The sequence below is a fragment of the Castor canadensis genome, chromosome 7 (assembly GCF_047511655.1).
Source record: "Castor canadensis chromosome 7, mCasCan1.hap1v2, whole genome shotgun sequence".
NCBI lineage: Eukaryota > Metazoa > Chordata > Mammalia > Rodentia > Castoridae > Castor > Castor canadensis.
The window spans coordinates 139080426-139107572 of record NC_133392.1 but is presented as its reverse complement, the minus strand read 5'-3'; the positions used below and the strand labels follow the sequence as shown (position 1 = coordinate 139107572).

General features: G+C 39.2%; 1 protein-coding gene and 1 pseudogene across 4 annotated transcripts in view; one reads left to right on the top strand and one right to left on the bottom strand.

Annotated features, from left to right (window-relative positions):
• Zbtb8a (zinc finger and BTB domain containing 8A) overlaps positions 1-19984 on the top strand; it is a 42363-nt gene extending 22379 nt beyond the window's left edge. For all 4 annotated transcript variants that reach the window (XM_074080674.1, XM_020173981.2, XM_074080673.1 and 1 more), the window contains 3 exons: positions 10242-11065; positions 12030-12199; positions 17548-19984. In XM_074080674.1, coding sequence (XP_073936775.1) covers positions 10243-11065; positions 12030-12199; positions 17548-17880 — 1326 coding nt within the window. In that variant the 5' untranslated portion in view covers position 10242 and the 3' untranslated portion in view covers positions 17881-19984. The remainder of the gene's footprint in view (positions 1-10241; positions 11066-12029; positions 12200-17547) is intronic.
• Positions 90-27040, bottom strand: LOC141424986 (serine/threonine-protein phosphatase 2A 55 kDa regulatory subunit B alpha isoform pseudogene; annotated as a pseudogene).
• Positions 27041-27147: the final 107 nt, after the last annotated feature.

The window sequence follows — 27147 nt, the reverse complement described above, 5'->3', positions numbered from 1 at the left end:
TATATATATATATATATATATATATATATATATATATATATACATACCCCACATCCCACTTCTTAATAAGGTAATGTTATTGATACCAGTGACATAGTTTGACATTATGCAAAATGGAGGCCAGCAAAGTCATTGAGTCTCAATTTTACAATTGCTCATTTGAAACTATAGTGAAAGCTAGCAAACTGCACACTATCACTTGAGCCATGCTCCAGTCCTGATTTCTTTGACTTCCTTAATCTGAGGGCCAAAAAGGACTTTTATTGCTTTGCTTAGTTTCCATTCTATAGAAAATTGTGCCACCAAAATGATTCATCCCTAGGAATTCTAAATAAATAGTATTTTACCATCTTTACTCTATCCCAGTGTTAAGCTTCTTACATCTTCTCAAGTATGATTGATACTTTAAAATTTTTATTTTTTAACTGGGTACCAGTGACTCATACCTGTAATCCTAGCTACTTGGGAGGTTGGCATTGGGACAATTGAGGTTCGAGGCCAGCCCAGGCAAATAGTTCATGAGTCCCGATCTTTAAAATAACCAAAGGAAAATGGACTGGAGGTGTTGCTTGACTGGTAGAGAGCCTCCTTTGAAAGTGTGAAGCCCTGAGTTCAAATGTGAGTCCCCACACACACACACAAAGGTTAAGCTGTAATGCGCCCATGGTACTCTGGTCACTTCAAGTGTGACACTGAATTAGCTAAGTGGTGATGTAACAGATGTCTGAGTAATTGAGGCAAATTGCCTATTTTTTTGTTTGTTTTGTTTTTGGTGGGAAGGGGATTTGAACTGAGGGCTTTCTGCTGGCAAAATAGGTGTTCTTCCACTTGAGCCACACCTCCAGAACATTTTGCTCTGGCTATTTCGGAGATGGGGTCTCGAGAACTATTTGCATGGGCTGGCCTTGAACCCATCTTCTGGATATCAGCCTCCCAAGTAGCTAGAAATGAAGTGTGAGTCATTGGCACCTGGCTCAAATTGCCTGTTTTTGACAGAAATTACATGGAAGCAGACTGAAATACCCTATCTGCTCTTTTCCAGATATACCTGACAGAGTTCTACTCCCAACCATGTCTATACTTCTTAGGAGAAAGGATTCATTTCTCTGTCCCTAATCTCTCCACAGAAGAAAATACTAAATATTATAAGTACACATGTTCAACAGCAAAATATATCTAAAACAATTAATAACACATAGTAGACCAATTATCCATCATTTTGAGAGTGTTTAAAAAAACTCAACACCTTTTTTTTTTTGGGTGATGTTGGGGTTTGAACTCAAGGCCTCATGTTTGCTAAGCAAATGTTCTACTGCTTGAGCCAGGCCTTTAGCTCATTATGTTGGCATATTATAATACAATTTGGATTATTTCAGGATCTCATTGTAAGAAACATAAACACAAGTTCATTTAACTACAATAAAATAGTTTAAAAGTATTGAATAGTCTATACTGATCATACAGTCCTCTCACCAAGTGCAGCACCAAAATCAATGACCTCCTCTGCTACAGCAGTGATGCAGAATTTGCACTTTAGCAGGGTGCCAGTGGCTCACACCTGTAATCATAACTCAGGAGGCAGAGGTCAGGAGGATCACAGTTCAAAGCCAGCCCAGGCAAATAGTTCACATGACCCTATCTTGAAAAAAAACCTATCACAAAAAATTGGGTTGGTGGAGTGACTCAAAGTGAAGGCCCTGAGTTCAAGCCTGAAAAAAAAAAGAATTTGTCACTTTGCAAGAGAGTTAATTCTGTTGTTGAACACCTTCGCCCAGTGTTTCTCAAACATTTCTACCAAAACCCACAGTAAGAAATACATTTTACATCATGACCCAAAAGACATATACTTGTGATCCTGAGTGTGAATCTATCTTTCTATCTAAAACAAAAGATTCATGTATGAATTCTTGCTACTTACAATAAGCCCTAATGTTTTTAATTCGATTTTGTGATCTTTAAAATCCTGGTAATGATCCACTAAATTGATTTCACATTCCTACTAATTAATTGAGACTTAAACTTTCCAAGCCTCAGTGTGCTTCATAGAAATGAAGGTACTGTATTAGGGCACCACAGCTTAAAAAAAAAAGAAAGCATCAATTCTTATTCATCCATCCATTCATCCATTCGTTTAGACAGGGTCTCACTATGTTATCCAAGTTGTCCGCAAATTCCTGGGCTCAAGCTAGTTCCTTCCTCAGCCTCCAGAGTAACTGGGACTACAGGTGCACACCACTTAGCTCTGCCTAGCTAAGATAATTTTAAAAAGCTGATCTTTATTGAACTAAAATCTGTCTTCCTTTAGTCCTATCCATCGGTCCATTTTTCCTTTTAGAACTACACTGAACATTAACTCACAGTTGAACAAATACTGATGGAACCATCTCTCTCCCAGACATTATGCTCTGTGCTAGGTGTGCTGCGCTGAACAAAACAGTTTTTTCAAGCTCAGATTCCAATGATTGGTCTAGAGGACTAGTCTATAAGAACTACTAAATGAATAGTTCTAGTTCCTCCTCCATGTCACCGCCCTTAAGAGTCAGAAGACAACTATCATGTTTCCTTTTAGCCTTTTCCCCAAACCATGCCTCATATGTGGTTAGTTCTATGACAATAACGATTGAGCTATAGTGATCAACTAAAACTCCCTGTGCTAAAGATGGGGTTATTAAGTAGACCCTGATGAAGTAACTAAAAAAGGCTTGTATGAAGTTGGGGAAGAAGTTATGTGAAGATACATCTCTTCTGGGTGTGGAGTGTCCTGGGAGAGGGGACCTCTGGACTGAGGTTGGTGGGTTGGGAAGCATCAATAACACCTGTGTGGTTAGAGCCGGGGGCAAGAATGAGCTGTATTTAGTTTTAAAGGGGGGAAAAGGGTGTACCCCACAAATCATAGATAATGAGGGTACACAATTAAATCCCATAGCATGACTGAAGAATTTCATTGTTTGAAGTCATCACAATAGAAAGCAAAAAAAGAAGTAAATCCAATCTAGTCCATTGGGCAAAATGGTGCAAGAAATCATTTAAGTTAAGTGTAATTTACCTAAATGGCTAGCAGACATGGAAGACACCACAGTGATGAATCCACAAAGTTTTTCCCATGTAGCTCTGACAGTGCATTATCAAATAGTACACTGTCAAACCCTGGAAAGGGGTGCCACAATGGACCTCTCTATTATAGGTACAAGTGTGGATTCACCTGCCTCAGCTAAGCAGGAAGTGTACTCTTCTGCTAGGAATGCCAATCATAGTTCACTTTGTCTGGAAATAAATACAGATTGTTTGTAGAGGTTGCAGCAAAGCTATTTTCCTTGGGTGCCAGGCTGTATGAAGAATTTTCCTGCTGAAGTCTAGACACACACCACTGACTTCATCCTTCTTTCTCTTGCCACCTGCACAGATTTTGTGTAATTTCAAAACCATGTGAGGCTTATTGTTTTCTTGTGCTGCTTCTAGGCTTGTATCTTGCTTTGTGTGTCTGAAGAAAGATGCAGTCATGATAACACTGTCAGATCCATTCCAACAACATTCAAACTTGTCAAATACGCGGTTATTTTCATACAGTGAATAAAATTCACTTCTGAGGAATTCGTGTACCTGGTATGTTTCCCTCAAGCCTGTTTTCCATATTTAAGTCCCAAATTTTGATTGACAAATAGTTTCTATTCATCATATAGTGACCACTGTGGCTGAATTTTATATCAGAAATAGAGGATAGAGGGAAAAGGAAAGGATACTGAGGGGTGAAGAGATGGAAGTACGCTACATATATACACATGAAGACAGCATAATGAAACCCACAAACACGGTTTGAAAAAGGGAAGAGGAAATATGAGGGGTAAACTTGTTCAAGATGCCAACTCCTGCCAGGTTGTGCTGCAAATGGTGACCCTGCTGGGTTCCTCTGGCTCTTCCTGAACTCACCCCCCTCACGTAGGGATGGGGAAGTAGAGAGGGATGATGGCTAGGGTTGGCACCTGTGAGGGAAGAGGCAGAAGGAAAGTGGGGCTGGTAGATCAGCCAGCAGGATGGTGGGCTTCACAATGGGGCTTCCCCCACTTGTCTTCCTTCTCTCTCTCTCCCACTGTTGCAGCTGTGGTTACAACAGCAATGGCAGAGGCCAACATGATTCTTTTTGTGGTTTTTTTTTTTTTTTAAACTCAGGGCTTGGTGATTCCCAGGCAGGCACTCTACCGCTTGAGTCATACCCCCAGTCCCCAGCCTCATTCTTTTATTATTATGATGATGATGAGATATTCATTGTACAGGGGGGGATTCATTGTGACAATTTCGAATAGGGTTACAATGTACATTGGTTAGATCACCCCCACCATCTTCCTCCTCCAGCATCATTCTTAATGGTAAAGTTTCAGCAGTATTTTCATTAAGTCGATGTTTGTTGTCAGGATTCTATTCCACACTTTATGGTTGATCCTAGCCCATGTAATAGAATAAACACAACAAATGAGATATAACAATGGAAATAAAATAAACCTACACTTATTTGCAATATACAACTATCCATAGAGAGTATTTCAGAAAATCTTCAGATAAGCTATTAGCACTAATAAGAGTTTAGCTAATAAGAGGTTCCTAGACATGAGATTAATATACAAATATGAATAGCATACCTATAAACCAGTAATTATGCAGTAGAGAAAAAGTGCCCATTCACTATAGCAATAAACATATAAGCAATAGGAATAAATAACAAAAACATGTAATAGCTTCTACATATTTGTTTGTTTGTGGTACTGGGGTTTGAACTCAATGCTTCACATTTCCTAGGCAGGTATTCTACCACTTGAGCTATACTGCCAGCCCCTAAAGCATGTAATATCTTAATAGAGAAAGTAAGTAAATATTGAAGGATATGAAAAAAGACAAGTAAATGGAGAAGCACACCACATTTACTTATGGTAAGTTAAACATTATAAAAATGTGTGTTTTCCCCTAAATTAATCTATAAATTAGATTTTTAATTTCTTAGCCAAGCTTGGTAAGATGATCCTAATGTGTATTTTGAAAAAGGAACAATCAGAATTTAAAAAAAAAATATTTGAAGAAGAAGAACTGAACTAAGTTGGGGGGTTACATTTTCAAGTTTTGGTAATTAAACCTGCAAGGTATTGGTGCAGAGACAGGCAAATAAACCAATGAACTGAAAAGATAGCTCAGGAATAGATCCCTGGATTATGGAAACAATGTGTAACCATTTATAATGTTTTACAAACTAGTGAGGATATCTGTTCAATAAATGGTGTCAGAAAAATTGTTTATGCATATACCAAATTAGAGTGTTATATGCAGAATAAATTAAAGTAGATTAAAACCCTAAAAGTAAAAAACAAAAAACAGAACTTTAAGAAATATCTTTTTGTCACTGAGATTTCTTATATAAGATACAAAAAACATACCATTAGCAAATTGGGAAATTTGACTATATTAAAACTAAAAGTTTTATGCCAGGCACCAGTGGCTCACACCTGTAATTCTAGCAACTCAGGAGGCAGCGATCAGGAGGATTGCAGTTTGAAGCCAGCCTGCACAAATAGTTTGTGAGCCCTTATCTCAAAAACACCCATCACAAAAAATGGGCTGGTGGAGTGACTCAAGGTGTAGGCCCTGAGTTCAAGCCCCACTACCAGAAAAAAAAAAATCCTAAAAGTTTTGCCAGGTTTGGTGGTGCATGCTTGTAATCTCAGAAGGCCCAGGCAAGCATAGATAGTCCCTATTTCAACACACAAACAAATAAACACCACCACCAAAAACTAGACTTTTTTTGCAATGCTAGTGATCAAACCCAGGCCCGGGGCCATGTGCATGTGAGGCAAGTGTTACTGAGTAACATCTCCAGCCTTTGATTTTTTGAAACAGATCTTCCTGTGTAGCTCAGGCTGAAATTTAACTTAACTTTGTACTCCAGGCTGGCCTCAAAGTTGAGTTCCTCCTGCCTTTGCCTCCCAAGTGCTCCAACTACAGGTGTGGGCCACCATGTTTGGCTAGAAGTTTCTTTTTAATGTAAACCACCTTAAAGTTAAAAAGGCAATATACATAACTAGAAGAAGATATTTATTTGTAAAGCATATAACTGATAAAGGACTAGTATGTAGAATATACAAAGTATACCCATAAATCAATTCTTAAGACAACCCAAAGTAAAAAGAAAGATATTACACAGCTAGCATTAGCTCAACTCTCTGCCTCCTACCTAGAGACACACTCTTTGATGTATGCCCTTGCAGTTTTTACCAATGGACAAGAAGATATTTCCCCTTCCCTTGAGTTTGCTTTTGGCCATGTGATTTGCCTTGGCCTACAGAATATGGTAGACATCAGAGTGTGCCAGTTCTAAGCCTAAGCCTTAAAGGGATCATGTATTTCCAGTTGGTCTTCTGCACTTCTGCCATTGTCATGAGAAGTTGTCTGGCCCAGTCCACTGGTCCTTTAAGGAAGATATGAGATGTATATAATTCAATCACCTCAGATTCAGCCTAAATCAACTGAATCCTAGTTATATGAGAGGACTCAGACAAGGTGAGCACAGATGCCCTGATAAATCTAGCCTAAATCAGCCTACCCATAGGCATCAGAGCTAAGTAAAATGATTATTATTGCATTACTGTTTTTGTGGTTAATTGTTATGCATAGTCTACTAGATTTTTATTTGATTTTCTGAAATCCTTGGGGTTCTAATTCTCCTGTTTGTCATGCCTGCTGATTTGTTTTTTGTTTTGATTTTTTTGGTGGTGGTTCTGAGGTTTGAACTCAAGGTCTCATGCTTGCTAGGCAGGCACTCTACCATTTGAGCCACTCCACCAGACCCTTGCTTTAGTTATTTTTGAGACAGGGTCTTAAACTTTTGCCTGTGCCAAACTGGACCATGATCTATTTATGCCTGCCGTGTAACTGCACACCACCACACCCAGCTTATTGGTTGAGATGAAGTCTCATTAACTTTTTGCCCTGATTGAACCACAGTCCTTCCAATCTCTGCCTTTGGAGTAGCTGGGATTACAGGTGTAAGTCACCTGCCAAGCCTTGGCTTTTTTTTTTTTTTTGACAGGGTCTTACTATATTGCCCAGCCTGGTCTCGAGCTCCTCGGCTCAAGTGATCCTTCAGTCTCAGCCTCTCTAGTGCTAGGACTATAGGGACCCACTGTGCCTGACTGATTCTTCTTTATAAAGAATGATCTTGCTGGGTGCCAGTGGCTGATGCCTATAATTCTAGCTACTTGGGAGGCAGAGATCAGGAGGATCACGGTTCAAAGCCGGCCTAGGTAAATAGTTCATGAAATCCTATCTTGATAATACCCACTACATAAAAGGGCTGGTGGAGTGGCTCAAGTGGTAGAGCACCTGCCTAGCAAGTGTGAGGCCCTGAGTTCAAACCCCCCCCCAAGAATGGTCTTCTTTAACTTTTTTGATTCATTCAGCATCATTGGCTGAATATCTGTTGTAGCCTGTGTATACGTAAGGAACAAGGAGCTGGGTATACATAAGTAAACAGGACAGGAAAAGTCTCTGTTCTCTTAGACTTTATGTTTTAGTAGGAGAAAACAGATAAAGGGATAGAGAGTTGGAAAGGGAGGGGTTCTTTATAGATGGTAAAGGAAGCCTCTGGTAAGGTGACATCAAAGCAAAGACCTAAAAGGAATAAGAATGTGAGTTCCTTACATATCTGGGGAAGGATTTTTCAAGCAGAGGGAATAGCAAGTACAAAGGATGCATGGTAGGATCATGCCTTGAATGTTCAGAGATCCTTGAATGAGAGAGGTCCTTGTGGCTGCAAGGTAGTAAGTGAGGGGTAGATTAGTGGACATGAAGTCAGAGAAGTATTGGGAGGGGGACATGCAGATCATGTAGGTCCTTTTAGGTCATGAGAACTTTGGGCTGGTTGGGGAACCATTGGGGGGCTTTGTACAGAGGAGTAGCATGATTTCAGTTATGTTTTGGAAGGATCACTATGGCTTCTGTATTTAGACTAGACCAAAGTTACAAGGAGACTAACAATACTGCTAGTAGAATAGCCACTAGGTGATAGGGATGGTGATTTGGATTGAGGTGGTGCAGCAGTCATGGAGATAAGTGGTAGGATTTTGGATCTGTTTTGAAGGTAAAGCCAACAGTATGGAGTCAGCTTTGATTCTATGTTTTTTTATCTAAACAGCTGGTGGAATAGTTACTATTTCCTGAAATGGGCAAGACTATAGGGAAGGCAGATTTAGGATGGGGGTGAAAAAGAGTGTGTTGTTGATCATGTTAAGCTAAGATGCCTACTAAACATCTAAATGGGGGTGCAGGTATACAGATACATGACTCTAAGATTCAGAGAGGAAATCAGGAGCTGTATATGTGAATTTGAATGTCCAAATTCAGATGGCATTTTAAACCATGAGACTGGATGGGATCCCTAGAGATCTTCTCTACCTGCATCATTCCTTAGAGAAGATGTCTGAGGCCTGGGGCATTCTAACACATACAGATTAGGAAAATGGAGACTGAAAAGGAATGACTAATAACGTAAGAGGAATGCCATGAAGAAGTGGTATCCTGGCACTCAAGTGAAGAATGGGTTTTAGAATGAAGAGAGTGATCAACTGTGTTGGTAAAATGAAGACAAATGAGTTGGGTTTGACAACATGTGAGTTTCTAATGAGCTTAAGAATAGTTTGGGACTGGAGTTGCTCAAGAGGTACAATGCCTGCTTTGCAAACTTGAAGCCCTGAGTTCAAACTCCAGTTCCACCAAAAAAAAAGTGGGGTGGGGGCTGGTAGAGTGGTTCAAGTGGTAGAGTGCTTGCCTAGCAAGCATGAGACCCTGAGTTCAAACCCCAGAGCTGCAAAATTAAGAAAAAACATTTAAAAAAAAGTTTGATATATAGCAATAGAATGGGTTCTAGAGAGAACAGAAGGAAAAGTGAAGTTGGCAGACACAAATAACAAAATAACTCTTTTAATGAATTTTGTGTATGGGAGCAGAGAAATGTAGTAGCTAGAAGTAAATCTGAAATTAGGGGAAGTGTTTGTGTATTTGTTTTTAAGAGAGGAGATATTAGATACTATGTTTGTACAATGTTGGAAACAGTCCATGTACATAAAAAGTGGAATGATTCTGAGTTCACCTTATGTAGAGCTTATTTCTTAGTGGCTTTGGTTCTGAGAACATCCCTCCTGAGCACAGTGTATTTGCTTCTGCAAGGTACCCCAGGGGCACCACCAGCCAGGGACTAATTTTTGTGTTAATTTTTCAGGGATTAATTTAAGGGAAGGCACAATTTTAGATCTGAATACCTTATCTAGGAAGTTTTCCACTGAAGGCTTTATAAAGACAAATTTTCTTTACCTTTTCCCTAGATTTATGGGCAAAATTTACTAGTCCCTTTTTCCTAAGGTTGCAGTCTTTGGAGGGTTCCAACCTCTGACCTCTAATTGATCAGGGTTTTATTTTACTGATAAAAAGCTAACTGAATCCATATGTCATTACTGGTCCACACATGTGCTTATAGCTCTAGCTCTGCTCCCTCTTCTTTGTTGGCATCTAGGAATTTCTTGTTCTTTCTTGCAAGCTCAGCCATATATTTAATAAGCTTAGGTTATATTTTAGCCAGCATCTTCAGGGATTTGTGCCAGGAAAGAGTATGCACTTTCTAGACCATTTTTATAGAACTAAAATCTTTCCCCTCATTCTAAGCCAACTAATTCCTGGTCTCCTTTGAGGCCTCAGCTTAAATGTTACTTCCCAGAGAAGTGTTCCCTAGCCCTCTCCCATCCAATCCAAACTACTTTTTTGTTTTTTTTTGGTGGGACTGGGGTTTGAACTCGGGGCTTTACACTTACAAGTAGGCACTCTACTGCTTGAGCCACACAACCTAGTTTACTTTTGATGTTGCTTAAAGAACCCTCCTTAAGTTAGCATTTAATGTGCCATTGGACTTATATGACTATTAGTTTAATGCCTGATACTCCCTCTGGTTGAAAACTACATGCAGGTAAGAATCAAGTCTGTTTAGCATACAGAAGCCTCAACAGCATGTGCTGATAAAATAAACACTTTTCTAAAAATCTAAGTAATAAACAGTATAATGTTAAATGATCTCTTAAAATTTGCTATCTTCTGTGTCTTGGGGACTATATCCTTCAGGAAGGAGAGTGGTTTTGATGGAGGAAGAAAGAGGCTTCTGATCACTATTTTCGTTGACTCATCCTTCTCAGTAACCATGTGTCTTTCCCCTGCAGAATGGAGATCTCCTCCCATCAGTCTCACCTCCTGCAGCAACTCAATGAGCAGCGCAGGCAAGATGTATTTTGTGACTGCAGTATTCTTGTTGAAGGAAAAGTCTTCAAAGCACATCGAAATGTATTGTTTGCTAGTAGTGGCTACTTTAAAATGCTTCTTTCTCAGAATTCAAAGGAGACAAGCCAGCCAGCCACTGCTACGTTTCAGGCATTCTCCCCTGACACTTTCACCGTCATCCTGGACTTTGTCTATTCTGGCAAACTCTCTCTTACCGGGCAGAATGTCATAGAGGTGATGTCCGCTGCTAGCTTCCTTCAGATGACCGATGTCATTAGCGTATGTAAGACTTTTATTAAATCTTCCTTGGACATTAGTGAGAAAGAAAAAGATCGCTATTTCAGTCTCTCAGATAAGGATGCCAATTCTAACGGTATAGAACGTTCCTCTTTTTATAGTGGCAGCTGGCAGGAAGAAAGCAGTTCTCCACATTCTCACCTCAGCCCAGACCCAGGAGCAGGTATAATAACTGGAAAGTCGTGGAGTAAGTATAATTACCATCCAGCCTCCCAAAGGAACACTCAACAACCTCTGGCCAAGTTTGAACAAAGGAAAGATTCCATGAAAAAGACCAAACATTTGAGATTGTCACAGCCGTCTGAAGCTGCTCATTATAAGTCAAACAAAAGAGAAGCACGGACATCCGATTCTTCCAGCCATGTTTCCCAATCTGAAGAACAAGCTCAAGCTGATGCTGAAGTGGACTCTGCTCCTATTGGCTATCAGTACAGTCAAGGATCTGAGGCCACATCCAGGAGTTTTCCAGGTACCCAAAAAGAGCATACATTCCCCTCAACCAGGTTTCAAACACCTGTATAAATCAATCCTGTCTCAACATACTCTTAATTTTAGGTGTTATGGGAAAATGTGAAAAAACATTTTTTTTTTAACTGTACTGGGGAGTGAACTCAGGGCCTTGTGCTTGCTAGGCAAATGCTCTACCTTTTGAGCTATGCTTTCAGAATTTTCATTTTTATTTTGTTTTTGAAATAAAGTCTTTCTGACTTTGGCCTCAAACTTGATCCTCTTGTCTCTACCTCCCAAGTAGCTGGGATTACAGATGTAAACCATCACACCTGGTGAGATGTCTTATTTTTATGATAGTAATAAAATATAAAAAAGACTATTATGTTGATAGTTTGAAAATAATCCTCTACTCACCCACATAATGCTGAATTAGAGTAGAGAGATTAGAAATCTATATCATACAAGTATATGAAAAGTAAAAGCAAAGGGATAAATGTGTAAATAAAGTTGATAAAATATTAAGTCCTTTTACTTTTGGATTGTATTTATAGTTTTAAAATCTAGTATGACTTTTTGACATTTAAAATCTAATGGTAAGACTGGTGAAGTGGAGTGGCTCAAGTGGTAGAGTGCCTCCCTAGCAAGCACAAGGCCCTGAGTTCAAGCCCTAGTACCACCAAAAATATCTAATGGCTCTTCAAATTTACCTTTACTATTGAAAAAAAAATCCAATGGCTTTTCTCTACTATGTTAAACAAAAAGATGAGCGTCAGTCTAAATTTACCCAGATTTTATAATACATAAAATACTGAAGTTATAGTTCTGTATATGAGGTTACATTGACAATCTTGTCTCAATAAAAATTTTTTCTCCTTTTTTTTAACCTTTCCAAGATTGGATGCATCAACTCCTTTCGGATTCTTTGTGTTAATAGAATGTTATTATTAGCTCTCCAGTGATTTAATCAAACTGTCTCATGACAGATGATCTGCCCAGGATGCGATTCAAGTGCCCATACTGTACCCATGTGGTGAAGCGGAAAGCAGACCTCAAGCGCCACCTGCGCTGTCATACAGGAGAAAGGCCCTACCCATGCCAAGCTTGCGGAAAAAGATTTAGCAGGCTAGACCATCTAAGTAGCCATTTCCGAACAGTATGTATATGATTTTCCATCGTTTTACTTCTTGAGAAATATGTGCATTTATCTGCTTTAGGGTAATCTAATTTACAGAGGGAAATTTCTTCACACAACTCTACCATATTAAAAATCCTTCAAAGTTAATGTTTCTATTTTGCACATAATGCATAACTTTATATACATATATATATATGCACATAAACATATATAGATGTATACATAAACATATATAGTTAGTTATTCTCCTTCGAGACCTTGAGTTAGATACTCTTTGGTGCTAAATAGTTTTATATTTCCTTTTTAATTTATATCATATTTAATTTGTTTTTATATTTTGGTCTGTCCAGAGCCAAAGATAATGCAAATTGTAAATGTTTTAAGTGTCTAGGTCAGAATCACCAGTTTGGACTCCCAGCATCTCCCAGTGGTTATTGAATGTTGGCCTGGTAGATCTCAGTGTAGCTGCTTTCTGACCTCTCTTTGCTACACCCCTTTCTAGTCTCTGTAGTCAAGGAAAGGAGGGAGGAAAGGACAGAGGGAGGGAGGGAGGAAGGAGGGAAGGAAACAGAGCTGCTGCCAATCAGGGGTTCATTGTCAGGTGGCAGAAAACTTTAGGGGATTTGCTTTTCAATGCCTTGATGGTTTAATAAGATAATGACACTATAATTGTTCTGTTCATCTTGCAACAAAATTTTTTTTTCTGAAAACTGTGTTTTCTCACCTATACTTCTATTCCATTTATAAGGGTTCTTTATAACTTTAAAAGACTACTCACTTTAAGGTGATTTCTTCATGCATTGCATTAATAGTCTTTTATTCAACAAGTATATATGGAGTACCTTCTGTGTGCCAGATGCTTTACTAAGTGTGAGGTGGACAGCAGTAGCAAAATCTCTGCCTTCATTAGCCTCCTGAAGCTAGCATTTTATTTGGTTTTTTTTTGTTTGTTTTTTTATCACGTGTTCTTTTTATTTATTTATTTTTTTTTCATTTTTTTTATTATTCATATGTGCATACAAGGCTTGGTTCATTTCTCCCCCCTGCCCCCACCCCCTCCCTTACCACCCACTCCGCCCCCTCCCTCTCCCCCCCCTCAATACCCAGCAGAAACTATTTTGCCCTTATCTCTAATTTTGTTGTAGAGAGAGTATAAGCAATAATAGGAAGGAACAAGGGGTTTTGCTGGTTGAGATAAGGATAGCTATACAGGGCATTGACTCACATTGATTTCCTGTGCGTGGGTGTTACCTTCTAGGTTAATTCTTTTTGATCTAACCTTTTCTCTAGTTCCTGGTCCCCTTTTCCTATTGGCCTCAGTTGCTTTAAGGTATCTGCTTTAGTTTCTCTGCGTTAAGGGCAACAAATGCTAGTTTTTTAGGTGTCTTACCTATCCTCACCCCTTACTTGTGTAGCATTTTATTTGTTTGTTTGCAGTGCTGGGGACTAAATGCAGGGCCTTAAGCATGCTCAGCAAGCACTCTACCACTTCAGCCTCATCCCTACACCATGAAGCTACATTTTTTAAAATTAAAAATAACCTTTTAAGTCCACACCTGTAACCTCAGCATTTAGGAGAAAAAAGCAAGAAGATTGCAAGTATCAGCTCAGCGTGGCCTACATAGTGAGTCCAAGGCTTGCCTGAGCTACATAGCAAGACTATCTAAAAACAGACCTTGGGGATGTAGCTCAGTAGTAGAACACTTGCCTAGCATGGGCAAGGCCTTTGATTCCATCCCCAGCACAGCAAAAATGAGGGAAAAAACCCAACTTTTGTAAGTAAAAAAGCAATAAATATATGTTGTAAAATATAAGAAAATAGAAGTGAAAATACTATATTTTTACCATTTAGATGTTACTATTCTTAACAATCCTATTATATATATATATATATTCTTCCAAATTTTCTCCTATGTATATATATATATATGTATGTATTTTATACAAAAATGAGATTATACTATACATGCTATTTTGTAACTCCCTGTTTTTAGTGAATAAGCTCTACCTTTCTACCTCAATAACTTTGATCTACAACCAGTTCAATTTCAATATTTCCTCATAGTCACTACAAATACCTTGCACGGCTGATTTGTCCAAGCTAGAATCTAATCCAGGACCATATATGCTATCTCACCATTAAATCCCTTAAGCATATTTTTACTCAAACACAATTTCTCCCCTACACACACCTTCCTGCCCCATAACCCTGGATTATTGAAGATAGTGAGCCAATTATCTTACAAAATATCCTATCTCTGAAATTGTCTGCTTGCTTCCACATGGTATCATTGAGTTTGTTCCTTTATTCCTCCTCCATATTTTCTATAAACTAGAAGTTTTATATAAAATCCTAATGGATTTGGCTAGAAACATCAAGAGCAAAGTTGTATATTTCAGATTGTGTCATTAGGAGAGGCACAGGCCTGGTGGACTCATGATGTTAAAATGGGTCTTTCAGTTGGGTATGATGGTGCATGTCTGTAATCCTAGCTTCTCAGGAGGTAGAAACAGGAAGATCACAAGTTCGAGGCTAGCCCAGGAAGATACGAGACTGTATCTCAAAAAATAAGTAAATTAAACCCGGTGCCAGTGGCTCATACCTATAATCCTAGCTACTCAGGAGGCAGAGATCAAGAGGATTGTGGTTCCAAGCCAGGCCAGGCAAATAGTTCTTGAGACCCTATCTTGAGCATCTGCCTGGCAAGTGTGAGGCCATGAGTTCAAACCCCAGTACTGTCCAAAAAAGGGGGGTGGTGGTGGTGCTGAGGGTGTAGCTCAGATAGTAGAGCATTTGCCTAGCTAGTGTGAGAGCCTGGGTTCAATCCTCAGTACCACCCCCCAAAAAATAAGTCTTTCTCTCAGTGTTTTGTTTTTGGTTTTGCAGCATTAGTAGGATTTGAGCTCATGGTCTCACTTGCTAGGCAAGTGCTCTATCACATGCGCCATGCCACCAGCCCTCAGTCTCTCTGATGGGATGATGATCCTCTGATTCCACCACTGTGCACCTGAGAGTATTGCCTTGTAATAAAAAGCAATGTGTGAAACCACTTTGGCATCACCACAATCCATTTCCCTGTCAACCATTCATTTCATGAAACCAATTGATAATCTCTGTCCAAATTAATAATTTTACTTGGAGTTGTGGAATGATTTACTAATTGTTTATCATTCCTCCTACATTGTTAGTTAGCAATCTACAAAGTAAAGCAGCCTTCCTTTATCATCTGGGACTTTTTGGTTACTCTGAAATACAGTTCCTTCAGGAGAAGCAAAATAAATAAATAAATAATTTTAATAACCAATTCTCAAAGTAAAGAGTAGATAGCAGCCACAAATGATACCATCTGAGCTTTTTCTGGTTTTATTATTTTAGATATCACAGTATGTCAGAAATTTCCTTTTTTTATTATTATTTAGCTCGGACTAGCTTAGAACTTGAAATCTTCCTGCCTCAGCCTCTTGAGTCCTGGAGTTATAGGTGTATACCACTACATATGGGTTTTATTATTCTTTTCAACATTCACATTTTCACAGTTTTAGCCAGTGAACAATCTCTACCTTGAAATGGCACCCGTGTCTTTTGTGACAATACATTACATTTTGGAAGTGTCCTTATTCTCTGACCACAAAAGAAACTTAGAACTTTCTATATCACAAAGCTGGAATCAGCTACTTCTCAAAGGAGCCATGGTTTCTTTTAGTGAGGAATAAAATTAGAGGCCAAAATTTGGGCACTTATTGTTGTAAGGTGTCATTTTTTTTATATATTAGTAGAAAGAGATAAAAGAGATGATTTTGTTTGTTTTGGGGTTTATTTTTAGTGGGACTGGGGTTTGAACTCAGAGCTTCACATTTGCAAAGCAGATGCTCTGACACTTGTGCCAAACCTCTGGTCCATTTTGCTCTGATTATTTTAGAAAGAGGATCTCACAAACTACTCAGCCTGGCATCAAACTGCAATCCTCTTTATCTTAGTCTCCCAAGTAGCTAACATTATAGGCAAGAGCCTGCATATGTATGTTTTTAAATAATGAGTTCCTGTTGACATTTTCAATTTTGATGTTATAGTGTGTCACTTAATTTCTTTGACTTCATAATTATATTGGAATATGAAGGATGAACAGGAGTCTGTGTCAAAACTTTGTAACAAAACATGTGTTACATGTGACACCCATAATCTTATGATCTCAAGAGAAATAAGGATTTACTCAAATTGTATACTTTCAATATTTGCTGATTAAGCAGAAGATAGTAACTTTACTAAACAGTGTTCCATATATTTTCTTAGGAATTTTACCAGACTATATAAGCTCTCCTGGATTTTTTTTTAACTATGTTTAGTGACCTATTTCTATACTGTCCTGACTTTATTTAAATGAATATTCCATGAACATAATCCAACATTATATAATTAATTCTCATCTTTTTTTAATTAGAGCCCATAATCTACAACTTTAACAACTATTGAAGAAAGCTTTTTATTACTAACTGTAATTATGATATATTCATTGCTTGCAACTTTTTTAACCAAAGTATTCCACATCTGTGAACTCACTTGGCCCTCACTTTCAGCCTTGTGAATAGTAGCCCCATTTGTGTTAAGGAAGTAGGCAGAGATGATAATAGGCTGATGTGAGAGAACCACTGTGCTGCTTATTTATGAACAGTGTCCTTTCAGACTAGTTAGGTTGCCCACCTGCCTGGATGGCGCCCATATCAAACCCATTAAATATTCTGACCGTCACTTTGAAAGCAAGGTTATGATGTTTAAAATTATTTACCTGAGATGTATGGTTACTGAATGACAAAGTTAATGACAAAAACAGGACTAGCAGCCAAGCTTTCTAATTCATGATGTGGTGCTCCCTCTCTTCAATCTTTTACTAATAAAAATAGACACTAATTCTTCTGTGCAAAAGTAATGATGAATTTCTATTTGGGACACTGTTTTCTTTCTTTAGCAAAATAAAAAAATTAATACTCGTATGAAACAAGGAAGGTTTTTTTTCTATCCAAATTAAAATATGTAAAGTCTTCAATGTATGCACAGTAGTATTTGCAATTGTTATTATCCTGAGAAGGTGTCCCTTGATGCTACTAGACTAATGGATATGTGACGTTATTAAGTATGTAATACTAATAATAAAATTATTATAGCTATTATGTAGAGAAGGCTGATATCTAATATTTCTGTAACATCAATTCATCACCAAGACTTACGATCTTTTCTAATAATCAGATGTTAATTTGTGTTCCATGCATGGTCTAGAGCATCTTAATCATATGAACTGACAACCTAAAATATCAACCTGACCTGCTTTTGAAAAATCCTTTTTTTATCATTATTTAAATTCTCTACACAGATTCACCAGGCATGCAAACTAATCTGCAGAAAATGCAAACGCCATGTGACTGACCTAACAGGGCAAGTGGTACAGGAAGGCACCAGGCGCTACAGACTGTGTAATGAGTGTCTTGCTGAAGTTGGCATAGACAGCCTCCCCATTGATTTGGAAGCCGAGCAACATCTTATGTCCTCATCAGAAGGAGATAAGGATTCCCGGTGGCACTTGAATGAAGATGAGAATAGATCCTATGTGGAGATTGTAGAGGATGGGTCTGCTGATCTGGTCATACAGCAGGTTGACGACAGTGAAGAGGAAGAAGAAAAGGAAATAAAACCCAACGTTAGGTAGCTGTGATGTGAACCAACATTGCTGGCATGTCTGCAATTTACACTGACTTCCTATGTGCTCTCTTTCCATGGTCAGAGTCTGGTTAACATATTTATCATACTGACTTACAAGAAATGACCTGATATAACTTGCATGCTTCTGAACAGGCCATTGTATCCATTCAGAACTTTGCTGCTGCACTGGAAAGAAAGACCTAGCTTGACTTGGCATGATGGATGAACAAGTATCCTCTTACGTTATTGCAGAGATACCTTTTTTTTTTAATATTGAAAAATCTATTTAGCAAACTTTTTTCAAAGAAAATATTTTAAATAAATTTATCACAACCAAACTTTATGTAAGACAATATTAAGGTGTTTCAAGGACACATACATTAACAATATTGAACTCCATAGAGAACCAGGTAAGAGAACATTTAAGGTAACCCACCTACCTGACCTAATAAGTCTTTCTATTAGTTTCAGATCTGAAACAACCCATCATTATCCTGCTGTCCTAAGTGGTTTAGGATTATGGCTGAGGACTAAATGTTTGAAATCATGTGTACTTGAAATTTTTGTAATTAAATTAAAAATTACACTTATGAGCAGTATGTTAAAACAAACAAAAAACCTGCTGGGCATGGTGGCTCATCCCTGTAATCCTAGCTACTTGTGAGGCTGAGATTGGGAGGACTGAGAGTCGATGCCGACCCAGGCAAACAGTTCAAGAGACCCCCATCTCCAAAATAACCAGAACAAAATAGACTGGAGGTGTGGCTCTAGAGGTAGAGCACCTGCTTTGCAAGCATGAAGCCCTGAGTTCAAATCCCAGTCCCACAAAAACAAAACAAAACTAGAGACTGACCAAAGATTATATATAGGACCATATTTTAGTTTTGTTTAGTTTGGCAGTACTAGAGTTTGAACTTAGGGCCTTGCCCTTGCTAGGCAGGTGCTCTACCATTTGAGCCATACCCCTAAACTTTTTGTTTAAGTTATTTTTCAGATAGGGTCTCACACTTTTTGCCTGGGACCAGCCTCAGATCATAATCCTTCTACCTTAGCCTCTTGCATAGCTGGGGCTACAGCTGTGCATTAACACACCAACTCGTTTTTAGATAGGATCTTGTTATCTTTTGCCTAGGCTGGTCTCTAACTGCAATCCTCTTGATTGCCAGCTCCCACCTCCTGAGTAGCTGGTATTACAGGTGTGAGCCCACCATACCCAGCCCTTGTTTTTTCTTTTTCTTTTAGCACAGAATCTGTGTAGCCAAAGATCACCTAAACCCAAGATTTTCTTGCCTTAGCTTCCCGAGTCCTGTGATTATAGGCATGCACCACCACACCTGGCTCCCAGACATCATTTTTTTAGGTTGTTCTCTCTCTTTTTTTTTTTTTTTTTTTGGCAGTATTGCATTTGAATTCAGACCTAGGCAGGCGCTCTACCACCAGCCTGAGACATCTTTTTTTTAAAAGTGTGATACATGAGGCTGGTGGAGTGGCTCAGGTGGTAGAGCGCCTGCCTAGCAATCATTAGGCCCTGAATTCAAACGCCTGTACTGCCAAAAAAACCACAAAAAACCCAAAAGACAGGATACATGTATTGTCTAAAAGCCAAGGTAGTTTATGAAGATCTGTCAATACAGTTCTCTTCCTCTCTAAAGAAAAAAAACAAAAAAATCAAACTAGGAGGTTCTTACCAATTCTTAGAATTGTTTTAACATTTATGTAATACTATATTATTATTATTACATGACAAAGTGCTTGCTCCCTTATTTTCTCACCTAATCAGTGAGCTAGAGATAGAGATTACCTCTGATTTACAAAGGAAGAAATTAAGATCAGAAAGTTTAGAACTGATGGTTGGACAGGTTGTGTTTTTCAACACTCCTTTCTCTTCTGTCTCTCCATGTGTTTTTTAAAATGGCAAAGAATTGAAATCAAAGCTCACCACTCTGCAGTAATTATAAAAATAAGACAAAGGATGAAAGAAGAATTGAGTCATCTTCAAAAACACCTATCTTCAAGTTATTATAGTATCTATTGACAAATTCATAAATGTTAGTTATTTATATGTAAATGTAAAATACCTAATCATTTGAAAAAATTTTTCTCTTAAATGCCTTCAGGATTTTTGCTTCACTTGTTTATATTTTTCAAAACAAACTTTTCTCCTAGGATACAAAGTTAAGTTTAAACTCCTCCCCTGTATGAATTAAGAAAATTCTAAAAATTATAGCTAAATTGGAAAAGCATTATTTTATTCTTAAAGATAAAATCTAAATATCAAGCTTGGGAGATTAGCTCAGTGGTAGAGTGTTTGCCTAGCTTGTGTGAGGCCCTGGGTTCAACGCCCAGCACTGCAAAGAGAGAGAGAGAGAGAAAAATCTAAATACCAGAAGAACTGAACCTCCTTGTAAACATCTTTGTGAATCAGCACAGAGAAGCCTGACACAGTTTCCTTATGATTTGAAGGCTTCTTGTATTAAACAGAATTTTTAAATACTATGACATACCTCAACATACTTTCTTTTTTTCTTTTTGAGACACAGTCTCACTATGTAGCCCACACTGGCCTTGAACTCATTTTATTTTTTTTGCAGTACTAGGGCTTGAACTCAGGGCCTGAATCTTGAGCCACTTTGCCAGCCCTTTTGGTGATGGGTTTTTTTCAAGATAGGATCTTGTGAACTATTTGCCTGTACTGGCTTTGAACCACGATCCTCCTGAATAGCTAGGATTACAGGCGCAAGCAACCAGCACCCACCTGTCCTTGAACTCATAATATTCCTGTCTCAGTTTCCCAAATGCTGGAATTACAGGTATATACCAATATTGTATTTTTGAGGTTACTATTTTCTCTTACTATTTAATTAATGATTGTCTTTGATACCAATTTGTGTGCTACAAGGCTTAATTTCTTTTAAAAGTTTTTCATAAATTGGGCTGGCGGGTGGGCTCAAGCAGTAGAGTGCCTGCCTGGCAAGAACAAGGCCCTGAGTTCAAACCCTGTACTGTAAAAAAAAAAAATCGTAACTAGATGAACAATACCTTTGTTTTAGAATATGTAATTCTGAAACTTTTCCAAAGTTTCCTTGATGGCAAATTGCCAGTTTTTCCAAGACTGACTGGTGTGTTTCAGGTTCATTGTTTTCCCAACACAGCATTCCTAAATCAGCGCTCTTAACAATTAAAGTTCATTCTAGTGAGAGAGATACCACTTGCCATTCTCTAGTCTTACCAGAGTAATAGTAATACTTGTCAAAATTATAAAATTACTTGATTTTTAGTGTTAGGGCCAATAGGAAAGGTGACTGGTTTGAGCTTTATTCCTAGAAAGAGTACATTCTAATGCACTTTAGTCCGTGATCTAAATGTTCTCTTTCCTATATATTGTCTTCTGCATGAACACCCACGGAGCCCCCTGAGCACAGGGCCACTTTTCAGAAACAGTGCTTTCTTGTAATTGCTTCTAAATAGTTTGTGAGAGCCTATCTCAAAAAACCCTATCACAAAATATTGAGCTGGTGGAGTGGCTCAAGGTGAAGGCCCCAAGTTCAAGCTCCTGTACCACAAAAAAAGAAAAGGAAAAAAAAAGCTTTATTTAATGCCAAGGATTTGTGTGTGGGGGGGGGTACTGGGGCCTGAACTCAGAGCCCACACCTTGAGCTACTCCACCAGCACTTTTTTGTGACGGATTTTGTCAAGAGAGGGTCTTGTGAACTATTTGCCCGGGCTGGCTTCAAACCATGATCCTCCTGATCTCTGCCTCCTGAGTAGCTAGGATTACAGGTGTGAGCCACTGGTGCCCGGCCACACGGATTGTTTTTTAAACATAAGAAAAATAATGGGAGTTGGTTAGACCGAAGTTTGTTTTTGCAGAAATGCTGCTTATCAGCTCCTGAATGCCCTTTAATACTCTGTAGTCCTCAAGAGTGTCAGATTGATGGAATGAAGTGTTGTAATAATGCCTTCCTAGCATCTGCAAGAAACAGCATGGATCAGATCAGCCATTCAAAAGATTGCCTTCACTCAAGAAACTCGAAGCCAAAAAAAGACCAAGAAAAAAAAAAAGAAAGAAACTCAAAGCCAGGCGCCAGCGGCTCATGCCTGTAATCCAAGCTACTCAGAAGGCAGAGATCAGGAGGATCAAATTTCAAAGCCAGTCTGGGCAAATAGTTGGCGAGACCCTATCTCAAAAAAAAAAACAAAAAACAAAAAAACCCATCACTAAAAAGGACTGGTAGAGTGGCTCCAGGTGTAGACCTCGAGTTCAAATCCCAGTACCACACACACACACACACACACACACACACACACACACACACACACACACACACACACAAACCAAAAAACCTTGGGATAACTTGTTTCACCGAAAAGCTCAACATTTGAGGGATAAGCTCAGATGTCAAGGGCTAAGTCAAGCTGTTTGGTTAAAGTCTCCCACAGTCCTTTCTGCACACTGCTCTGCAGAACTTGAGAGCACAACACTGAAAACTATGGATCCAGGTAACTTCTTCAAGTATTCTCACTTCATTGCCCGTATTACTCACTGTGTTCATAAGCAGGTAACCAAGACAGGATCTCCTAAGGAAGTAGTAACTCACACCATTAGCATACAGTGTTCGCTCTGTAATTATCAGATCTCAAGATGTTTTAACGGCAAAAGTTTTAATGTTTTTCAATATTATTTTCTGAATAATGCAATCAAAGGAAACATGGGAGCTGGGGGCTTAGCTCAGTGGTAAAGCCCTTGGCTAGCATGCATGAGGCACACATTGGATCCTCTGTTCCATTTTAAAAACAAAAATAATTTAAAAAAAGCAGTTACTGCTTCCTACGTGGCCAACTTACTGCTTTTAATGGATGAAAAAATTCAGTGTTGATTACTTATGAGCTTGGAACTCAGTTTATTAAAGCTGCTTTTCTAAGTGATGCTAAGATATATTGAGATTTTCACTCATATTAGTTTTTAAAAATATGTTGAGTCTAAAAATTAATAGTGTAGGGCTCAGGTGGTAGAGCACCTGCCTAGCAAGTGTGAGGCCCTGAGCTAAAATCCTAGTACCACCAATAAATAAATAAATAAAAGTAAAAATAATAGTACAGAAAATCACTAAAAGTAGTACAGCATAAGATGTATGTAGGTGCATGGCTCAAATGGTAGAGCAGCTGCCTAGCAAATTCAAGGTCCTGAGTGCAAATCCCAGTACTGCCAAAAAAAACCCCACATATATTTAACTGGGAAGGTAATAATGAGCACAAGAGGACCAAAATTTAGAGTGTACATGGACAGTTCTATGTTATTTTATATTAAAGCATAATGATATTACTATTTATCATTTTTATGTTTTTCTTTACATATGAAGTAGGACAGATATCCCATATGAAAGGTAAAGAGAGCAAAGCACAAGCAGCAAAGCCACCTGCCTCAGACAGCCGGGGAAATGATGGGACTATAGGATGGTCAGATTTTTCTGAACCCTAAATATCACCTGAATTCGCTGACGTGTATTGTGAATCACTCTATTTTATAGGATGATTTTATCCAAGTAACAGTCAATTGTTTTAAAGTTCATTGTTTAGTCATTGCATGTGGATAAATCCTATACAAAATAAATGTCATATAAATGATATAATTTTAGTTATAAGGGTTTTAATGATGTTCAGGCTATCACAGAAATGGCAATATTTAGCCAGCTCGTTTATTTATTTATTTTTTAGCCAGCTGTTTTAAAATGTGAAGTATAATTAACATTTCATTTTGATACAGAAACTTCATAAATCTTCATGCTAATGGAACCTTGTATAGACCAGAAAAATGAAATTTAGACATTATCTATAAATTTCATTTTTGAACATATCAGCATTCTCTCTCCAGAACTGTTTTCATGCCACCAAACCAAAAAGTGACATATCTAGGTACAATGATAACAAGGAAAACCATACACACCAAGAGAAGCAAAGTGACATTTTTTTTTTGGCAGTACCAGGGATTGAACCCAGGGCCTCATACTTGTATTGGGCATTTTTGAGATAAGGCCTTTTGAACCATTTGCCCTTGCCTCCTGAATAGCTAGGATTACAGATGTGAACCACAGCACAAAGCAACTCTTAAAGGCACACTATTTTAAGATTACTTAAATAGCATGCTAAATAACCTTCTCAATTTCTTTTTTGGTCTTCTCACACCAGCAAAAGCCATTGCATGTATACTTTGTCACCTTTAAATAGGAAGTCAAAGACCAGGGACATGCCAGTCACCTCTTTACCTCTGAATTTCATTAGATCACTTGCAAACAATACAGTTTAGGAATTATGACTAAGACGTTATCATGCTTTGCCTCATTATTTCAGATTTCTAGATATACGTTCCATTACGTGGTTTCTTTATTCCACTTGGATTTATTTATTATTATTATTTAAAAAAATTTTTTTTTTTGGAGGTAGGGTCTTGGTGTGTAGCCCAGGCTGGTCTCAAACTCAAGATTTTCCTGCCTCAGCCTCATGAGTGCTGGGATCACTGGGCTTGGCCACCACTCCTGCCTAGAGGAAACCTTTAATCCTTTATTGATATTACTTATAACTACTGAATTCCTTTATTAAAGAGTGACTTATTTTTACTCAGCCCATGAGGGGAAAAAATAGGACATTTATGCCCACATCAGGGGATCTCAACTTGTCTACATGTTAAAATCACTTGTGGAGCTTTTAAAAATACAGATGCCAGGTTTGAGATGTAGCTCAGTGGTAGAGTACATGCATGCACAAGGCCCTGGATTGATCCCCAGCACCAGAAAAAGATAATTACAAATGCTGAGGAAAATCACAACCTTGTTAGGTGTGGCCTAGGCCTACACCTGGCTTACACACAAAATAGGTCCCCCATTTAGGGTTTCCCTTTGTCTTTCCCATATACTAGGGAGATACTAGAGAGAGGCAGTTGGATCATCTGACCTGCCCATCCACTCGGTCTGAATCCTATCATTAAGGAAAAAAATTTAAAATACATATGCGTGGGCTGAAAGTATAGCTCAATGGTAGATTGTTTGCCTAGTATTCAGGAGGGCCTGTGTTCAACCCCCAGCACTGCAAATAATATCATTATTAATATACAAATACCTAGTCCAGACAAATACTAAGTTTTGTAAAATTTCAAACCATGGTTTATATACTCTTATCCAAAGTTCTTATTACAGACAAATAATATCAGCACTCTAAAATAGTGGGAAGTCTTAAAGTAGCCCATTTTTGCATTGGGATCCATCTGCATTTTATTTGATTACAGGCATAGCATTCTGGGAATTCACATACCACCCTACTTCGACCTAATAAAAGAACTATATTATGAATACATGACTGAAATACTATGTCCTGAAATTTGCTTTGATGTATTCTTTTAAAAGAAAGGAACCTGAACGCTCTTGAAGCACTACGAAGCTCAATTGCTACACATCAGAATTCTACCGAATCTTCTTTATTCCCATTAAGTGTAATACTAGAGAAGAAGGATAATATTAAGAAGTTATTTGAAGAAACCTTTAGACAACTTGGGGACAAAAGCAATTTTCTTCTTTTTTTTACTTCAGTTATTGCCATTCACTTTAAAACTAACTAGGCAAGGCATGGTGGCTCACACCTATAAACCCAGCTCCTCAGGAGGTGAAGATCAGGAAGATCATGATCCAGGCCAGCCGGAGTGTAAACTGTGAGACTCTGTCCCCAAAATAACTAAAACAAAAAGGGTTGGGGGCGTGGCTCAAATGATAATGATGGCTTGGCAAGGGAGAAGCTCTGAGTTCAACCTCCAGTACTAAAGAAACCACAAAAAACATTAAAGTATGACCATCTGATTTCCATTTCGATGGTATGTCTTCAGTCTATACATGACAATTACATTCCTTGAGTCTCCTACAAAGAATTTCTTACAGTGACAAAATGGGACTTGCATAATTCAAGAGAAGGGTAAATGCTAAAGTAAAATATACTGTGCCTTTTATTGTGCATTGGATTGACTTAAAACTTCTCCTTATCCAGAGGAAAACACAGGTTAACAACAACAACAAAACCACAAGAAACAGCAGGCAGGGGAAAAGCCTATAAGCATAGGTGTTATAAGACGATCCTGTATTTTGGGTCCCTATTTTTTAGCCTAGCTGGTTGAGGTGGTAATGGCCTGTAACCCCAGCACTGGGGAGGTTGAAGCTGGAGAATGGAGAGTTCGAGGGCAGCCTGGTCTACATAGAGAGGCCCTACCTCAAAACACCAAGGGCTATGATGTGTGTGGTTCGGGGGTCGCGTTTGCCTAGCATGTGTTACTAGGATTGATCTGCACACGATTTTGGTTTTTCTTTTTCGGTACTGGGGTTTGAACTCAGGGCCTCTTGCTCACTAATTGGGCGCTCTACCGCTTAAGCCATGCTCCCAGCCCCTTTTTGCTTTGGTTATTTTGGAGATGGGGGTCTTGTTTTTTGCCCAGGTCAGCCTAGGACCTGGCCCGTGTTTTCCTATTTTAGCCCCCTCTCCCCACCCCAGTCGCCGGATAGCAGGCGGTCACCGCCACGCCCCGTTTTTTGTTGTTGTTGTTGAGTGGGGGTCTAGTGGACATGTTCCTGGGCTGGTCTGGAACCGTGCTCGTCCTGATCACAGCCTCTCGCCTAGCTGGATTACAGGCGTCGCCACCACGCCCGGCTTGAAAGCCGCTTTTGCCTCAGCGGGGAAGGTTACTCGCGGGTGGCCAAAGTGGCTCTGTGGCTTACTTCCCGGGAAGACGACACCCGCCAGCAGGAGGAAGAGTTAGGAACCTTTCTTTTCTTCCTAGTCCTGTCTCCCCACAAAGTCACTCAGCACCCAGCAGCTAGACCTCCAGAGAGGCCTCGGACCTACCAGGCACCCCTAAAGCTAGAACTGGGGCGAGGTACAGAACTGCCCTGTGTTGCACACGGGCGCCTAATAAAAAAACGGCGACGCACCAGGTACCGACTAGATTCCAGCGCCGTCTTCCATGAGGACGGGAGGAGGCAGAGGATGCGAAGCGGGCGTGCCGGCACTCAGGCTCGCTCGGAAGTCACTGGACGCCACGGGCAGCCACTCCGCGCCGCCTGGCCAGGGTCGCTGGCGCCCCCACCAGGCAGCAGCTCCAGGGGCCTCGGGCGCCCCAGGAGCCCACAGCCAGCCAATAGGAGCTGAGAAGGCGCAGGGGGCGAGGCCTACGCTCCAGCGAAGAACCACGCCTCTCGCATCCGGCCGGCTGCCTGCGGCCTGGGGACCTCGCCCGGACGCC